This window comes from Myotis davidii, unplaced genomic scaffold (assembly GCF_000327345.1).
Source record: "Myotis davidii unplaced genomic scaffold, ASM32734v1 scaffold198, whole genome shotgun sequence".
NCBI classification, from domain to species: Eukaryota; Metazoa; Chordata; class Mammalia; order Chiroptera; family Vespertilionidae; genus Myotis; species Myotis davidii.
In genome coordinates this window covers 2,043,152-2,049,371 of record NW_006291485.1, presented here as the reverse complement: position 1 = coordinate 2,049,371, position 6,220 = coordinate 2,043,152, and the positions used below count along the sequence as shown (strand labels likewise).

Sequence of the window (6,220 nt, the reverse complement as noted above, 5' to 3'; positions counted from 1 at the left end):
TGCAGTCGGGCCTCCCCTGTCTCTAGGTGGTTGGGGCTGTCCTGGAAACAGAAGAGGAGGTAGGGGAGCACTTGGGAAGGACGAGGGAGTCGAGCCTAGTTTACCCTTCCTCTCCCCGTTTCCAGAAACCAGCGGCCGGAGGGTGGTGTCCCATGAGGCAGTGCTGGGGGGCAAGTTGGCTGCCAAGACCAGCTTCTCACTCAACCGCCCGAGCAGCCCCCGCGTGGAGGATCTGAAAGGTGAACCTGGCTCCTCCCGAGCCTGGGGTGCAGTGCCTGCCCCCACCCACCCCTCCCTCCCACCCGCTGCCTGACCCTTGGCTATCCCTGACCTCATGTGGGCTGATGCCTATCCTGGGTCATCTGCAGGGGCCGCCCTGTACGACCGCCTCAAAGAGTACCTGCTCACCGAGGACCAGCTTAAGGAGAACGGCTACCCCTTCCCACACCCCAAGCGGCCGGGGGGCGCTGTCATCTTCACTGCTGAGGAGAAGCTGCCCAAAGACGGTGAGTTGTCTCTTGCCACCGTGCTGCTCTGAGGGCACACAGGGAAGTCCATCTGGGGAGAGGGAGCAGCATGGTCGGGTGGGTGCAGACACAGAGAGCTTCAGGCCTGACTCCTCGCCCTCCCCCGTCTACCTCTCTGCACCCCACAGCCTCCTGCAGGATCTGCTGTCGCTGCGGCACCGAGTACCTCGTATCCCCTTCGGGCCGCTGTGTGCGTGATGAAGAATGTTACTACCACTGGGGGCGCCTCCGCCGGAATCGAGGTGAGACCCCAACTTGGCCCCCTCCCCTCGGACCCCCTCAAACCCTTTTCAGTTTTCCTTTGTTGTACTTTATGACAAAAGTAATGTAAAGACCTTTCTGTCACAACATTTAGACACAGATAAAGGGCCTCCCCACAACCTCGTCACCCCCCTTGCCCTTTCTCGATACATAGGCGCTTGTAGAAACACATGGGCGTTTGGGAACAAAGGGTTTGTCCTCTCCTGCAGCTGCTGGTTTCACTTAATGGCCAGTGTTACCGGGTTCTCACCCGTGGGGACGCACAGGTCTGGAGTGTCTGTGGCTGCCTGCAGACCCACCTCTGGGGGCACATGGAGGGTTCCCTGGGGCACAGCATTCCCTTAGTCATGCCCCAAGGGGGTCCACACTGCATGCGCACTCATTGCCATGAGAGAGGGCCCTTGCGGGGTGAGGGACTGGCCTATCCCAAATCCAACCCGTAGAGCCCGCGGCCCCAGGAGTAGGGCTGGGGTCCTTGGCCTCACGGGGCTGGGGTCCCCTCTCCTGGGAAGCCCTGCCAGCTCAGGCACAATGGGTGTCAGCAACTACCTGCAGGGGGCAAGGGGCCCTGCCACTGACCCCTTTCTCTCTCAGTGGCTGGAGGCTGGGAGACTCAGTACATGTGCTGCTCGGCCGCCATCGGCTCCATTGGCTGCCAGGTCGCCAAGGTAGGTGTCCTGGGCCCTGCTTGATACTTCCTTTCCCAGAAACCCCCACCCTGTTCCAGTGGGAGCAGGTTACCCCCAGCTGCCCTCTTCCTGTCCTTTGGTTTATCTGCCTTGGAAAGGGGGTTCAGTCCACGCACAAGCCTGGCCCCAAGAACTCAGCCCCGTTGGCTTTTCCCCACCCCCTGAGCCTGCCACCCTCACATTCCTCCTCAGCAACACGTGCAGGACGGCCGCAAGGAGAACCTTGAGGGGTTCATGAAGACCTTTGATAAAGAGCTTCCAGAAGATGCTCACCCCGGAATCTACGCCCTTGACTGTGAAATGGTGAGTCGTCTGGCTGACCACAGGCCCTTGCTAAGGACTCCTGGCCCTTACAGGGTGCAGGGGTCTTGCTGCTCCGTGGGGCTGTCCCAGCTTCTCTGCCTGAAGCTTTGGGCCTGTGCAGGTTTTAGGATAAAGAGCAGATGAAGAGCGTGAACAACAATTAGGTCCTCCTCCCTGAGGGTCACACTGTGTCTGTAACCCTAAGGCTCACTCACAGCCTTACCAGCATCTGTTCAGAAAGGGCTTTTCTCCCGTTTCCAAGTAGATGCTCTTATCTGACCCCAGCACAGCACACGCTCTGGACACAGCCTTACTCGGTTCCCTCTGCACTCAGGTGCAGTGCAGATTTCGTGCACAAATGCAGGTTTTGAGACAGGCGCCTGGTTCACACCTGCTCTGACCCTTAGATAGGCCCCAGAAGGCCCTCTGGCCTGGGGCCAGCACCTCTGCTGCAGGGCTCAGGAACCAGGGGCAGCCTGGGTCATGAGCACTGGGCTGGGTTGTCTGGCCAGGTGCCCAGGCGGGGAGGCGGGCCATGGGCACGTCTGAACAGTGTCCTCTGGCCTGCAGTCCTACACCACATACGGCCTGGAGCTGACGCGGGTCACAGTGGTGGACACCGACATGCAGGTTGTTTACGACACCTTCGTCAAGCCGGACAATGAGATTGTGGACTACAACACAAGGTATGGTCTGACCCTCCAGGGCTTGGGATCCCAGGGTGGTAACCCTGCACCCCACTAGGATCCACCGAGCTCCTGGGTTGGGGACCCCTGGTGCCCTCCCAGCCACCCTAAGGTCCCTGCCCCTCCTGCCCCAGGTTTTCGGGAGTGACTGAGGCTGACCTTGCCGACACAAGTATCTCACTCCGGGACGTCCAGGCCGTCTTGCTGAGTATGTTCAATGCTGATACCATCCTCATTGGCCACAGCCTGGAGAGCGACCTGCTGGCCTTGAAGGTATCCTGGCCCCCCAGGCTGTGTCCTCAGAGGGCGGGTGGGGCTGTGGGTCAGTAGCCAGACAGACGCTCTGAAATCCTCACAAGCCCTGGATGCCTTTGCGCCCAGCCCTCCAGGGCCCTAGACCCTGAAGTCCCTGACAGGCTTGCCGTCCCACAGGTCATCCACAGCACCGTGGTGGACACGTCTGTGCTCTTCCCACACCGCCTGGGCCTCCCCTACAAGCGCTCCCTTCGGAATCTCATGGCCGACTACCTCAGACAGATCATTCAGGACAATGGTGACTAGTGGGGCGGGGGGCGGCGGGAGGGGAGTTGGTGGGAGCTCGGTGGGTCCCCAGGGCTGGCTCATTCTGACCTGCCTGCCCACTCCACAGTGGATGGGCACAGCTCCAGCGAGGATGCCAGCGCCTGCATGCACCTGGTGATCTGGAAGATTCGAGAAGATGCCAAGACCAAGCGGTGACTGCCGCCCGCCCCCCACCCTCCTGCTCCTGCCTCCCACTGCCCCTGGCACATCCTTTAGCCCCAGGCCTCTTCCAAAACAGTGCAATAAATCTCGAGAGCTAACCCTGTCCACATCACCAAGCTACGGAACGGAGAGCACAGGAGGAGCCACGTGGAACCCAGACCCAGCTGAGACCTGCCTAGACCCAGGCCCTGGGTAGCCCCTTGCGGCCTCCCTGCGTCTGCCCCAGATTGCTGTTCTCTGGAGACTGCTGCTGCTGACAGTGGAGGCTGGACCACCCATCCGGGCCCTGCTTGTGTCCCTAGCAGTGACCCTTGTAGGCTGACCACCTGTTCCTCCCCCCTCACCTGCCAGAGTGTCCAGTGGGCCAGGCAGCCTTGTCATGGGTTTGTTTGGACAGGGGTTGTCTTTTTTTATTTTGTATGTTATTTTTATTATTTTTAATTTAAATCTGATGACCTGCAAAGTTGTCTTCCCCCCACCTGGAGGAGCAAGACCCTGGTGCTGCCTTCCTTCCTGGGGGATGGGAGTTGGGTGGGGGGAGCAATCAGCTGGTGCTGCTATAGCCACCAGGACCCCAGGGTCCAGCCGGGGCCTGGTTGGGTGGGGATTGGTCCCCCTCAACCCAGCGGGACTCCTTGAGCTCCAGGAACTTAGCCAGTCCCCAGGGCCCTGGCATCTGAGCACTTCCCATCCGAGACCCGCCTCACTGGGAGCTGTTTGTCAAGGCCCACAGCCCCCTCCCCAATGCCCCCACCCCGGGCAGGGACGGAATAAATGTTTGTATGGATTTTAGATGCCGTGGGGTCCAATGGTGTTCTTGGCGCCAGGTGTGACTCCACACACTATGGAGGTCATTGTCCCCGTGGCCAGGACCTGCCCAGTGCGGGAGCAGGAAAGCCAGCCTTGGTTCCCGGCCGCCCCTGCCCTGAGGACGGAGTATGCCCGAGCAGGCTTGATGGTTGGGGCCTGTCATGCTTCCAGGCAGGTCCTGTGAGGGGCTGAATGTCGGAGAAACTACCATGGAGAGGTGCACCGTTTGCCAATCCCCAGGAATGTGTGCGCAGGGCCCCGAATCCACCCCGTTTGTGTCTCGTGGCCCTTGGGGGGTGGGAGGGCCAGCCAGACTGTTCATGATTCTGCTTTTAATTTATCCAAAGTGAAAAGTGAAGCCAGGAAAAGCCTGTGATACAGAGATGCTGGGGATGCCCGGTCCTGCTGTGGGCGCAGAAGGGTGCAGGGAAGGAGGCTGCCAGGAGGAGGCCCTGCCACCCTGTCGCTGGCTTTTGCTGAGGCCAAGAGGGCAGCTCCTGTGCCGAGGACGGAGCAGTCCCCCTCCTGGGGCTTCCTGGGCCGGGTTTCCTCTCGGTCCTGGTGCCCTGGAGGTGGCGGCTGGTCCCGTCAGGCGCTGCCACTGCATCCCTCCGGGGCCATTTTGGTGACCAGTGACTTTACCCTTCTCTTCTGTGAACACGTCTTCTAACGAGGTGGTGCCAGTGTCTTTACAGAAACCCGTTTCTGTGTGGTGTCTGCCCCTCAGCACGAAAGGGGACGCTGGGGAGGAGCCCCCAGCTCAGGAGGTGTGCAAGCTTCCAGCTGGCTGGTCACTGCTCAGGGAGCTCCTCTCCCTGCCATTACTACCCCAGGGAGGGGGCAGGTCCCTGACTCCTCACAGCCGCACCCAGCAAGCTCTCCTAAGCTCCTCTCCCAAAGCCTTTCTCCTGAACCACTGGGGAGGGCAGGATGGACATTGGGTGCGTGAGTGAGTGAGTGAAAGGAAGGGGAGGTTTACTTGGCACCCCAGAGGCCAAGCAGGACATGAAGGGGCATCTTCATTTGTTCATTCACTCACTCACCCAACATCTGCTCATAGGATGCTGGTGCCTCAGGGGCGCCGGAGCCCCCGGTGGGGAGAAGACACTAGGGCACAGGATCAGACACGCACCCCCACTGGGTCAGGACGGGGGCAAAGCGAGGGGCCCAGGGATGGGGTAAAGTGCCAGAGCCCACTGCCTTCCTAACTCTGCATTGGAGGGGGCTCCTGAAATGAAATGTGATGAGACGGAGCTTAATCATCTCCCTGGTGCCCCTAAGTTTGTCCCTCCCCCGAGTCCCAACTCTCAAGGGGACTTCAGCAGCTCCTTCCACACACCCTCCCTCTTGGCTGTAGTTCTCCATCTCCAACCTGGGTTCCCCCAGCGTCACCGCCTTTAGGAAGCCCCCCACCCCCACCCCAGCCCTGGCCGCCCGCTGAGTGGGCGCACACCAGCACAGAGCCCTACGGTTTCCTCCTGGAGTTAGGATGGTCATGGTGTCTAACAGCCTCGCCCAGCCCAGGGCCCAAGTTTGTGCCCTCCCCTCGCATTGGAGGTGTGAGAACCTGCAGTTACCGCCTAGCGGCTAGCTGGGGGGGGGGGGGGGGGGACGTCCGCCATCTCCAATCCACTTTACTTAGCCCCCTTACAAGGTCCCGCCCCTAAATGCTAGGCCCCTTAATACTCTAGTGCTATTTAGAACTCCTCGCTCTAGCTGGGTAGTTCAGTTGGTTAGCGCGTCATCTGGATATGCTAAGGTGGTGGGTTCAATCCCTGGTCAGAAACAATAACAATCCATGAATGCATAAATAAGTGGAACAACAAACTGATATTTCTCTCTCCCTTCTTCTCTCTCTAAAAATGTCAATGAAGACACCCCCTCTCTCCATTAGTGCAAGACCCCACCCACTGCAAGACCCCTAGGCTGGCACCACTCCCAAGATGATTCCAGACTCTGCCTCTGCCCTGGCCCCACCCACGGGGCCCGCCCTACCTCGCCCCTACCCAGGCCCTCCCTGCAACGCCCTGCCCTCACTTCTCTTGGCCCCACCTTCCGGAGGGGATGCGGACTCTCGTCTGTATAAGGGGATCTCCGGCCCAGGGAGGCCCTGGGGGCGGGGGGAGGTTGGGCCTGGAATCCTGGAATCCTTTGCCTTGAGGCTTCCTTATGTGTGTGTGGCGGGGGGGGCGGGGTGGGT

General features: G+C 60.3%; 2 protein-coding genes across 2 annotated transcripts in view; both read left to right on the top strand.

Annotated features, from left to right (window-relative positions):
- Positions 1-4,002, top strand: part of REXO1 (REX1, RNA exonuclease 1 homolog) — an 18,249-nt gene extending 14,247 nt beyond the window's left edge. Inside the window, exons 8-16 of the mRNA XM_015564662.1 lie at positions 126-239; positions 369-506; positions 656-769; positions 1,383-1,456; positions 1,670-1,780; positions 2,351-2,466; positions 2,601-2,739; positions 2,899-3,019; positions 3,116-4,002. Of these exons, the coding sequence (XP_015420148.1) occupies positions 126-239; positions 369-506; positions 656-769; positions 1,383-1,456; positions 1,670-1,780; positions 2,351-2,466; positions 2,601-2,739; positions 2,899-3,019; positions 3,116-3,204 (1,016 nt within the window). The 3' untranslated portion in view covers positions 3,205-4,002. The remainder of the gene's footprint in view (positions 1-125; positions 240-368; positions 507-655; positions 770-1,382; positions 1,457-1,669; positions 1,781-2,350; positions 2,467-2,600; positions 2,740-2,898; positions 3,020-3,115) is intronic.
- Positions 4,003-4,950: 948 nt separating this feature from the next.
- The window catches only part of ATP8B3 (ATPase, aminophospholipid transporter, class I, type 8B, member 3), a 29,117-nt gene continuing 27,847 nt past the window's right edge, over positions 4,951-6,220 (top strand). Inside the window, exon 1 of the mRNA XM_015564661.1 lies at positions 4,951-4,961. Within this exon, the coding sequence (XP_015420147.1) occupies positions 4,951-4,961 (11 nt within the window). The remainder of the gene's footprint in view (positions 4,962-6,220) is intronic.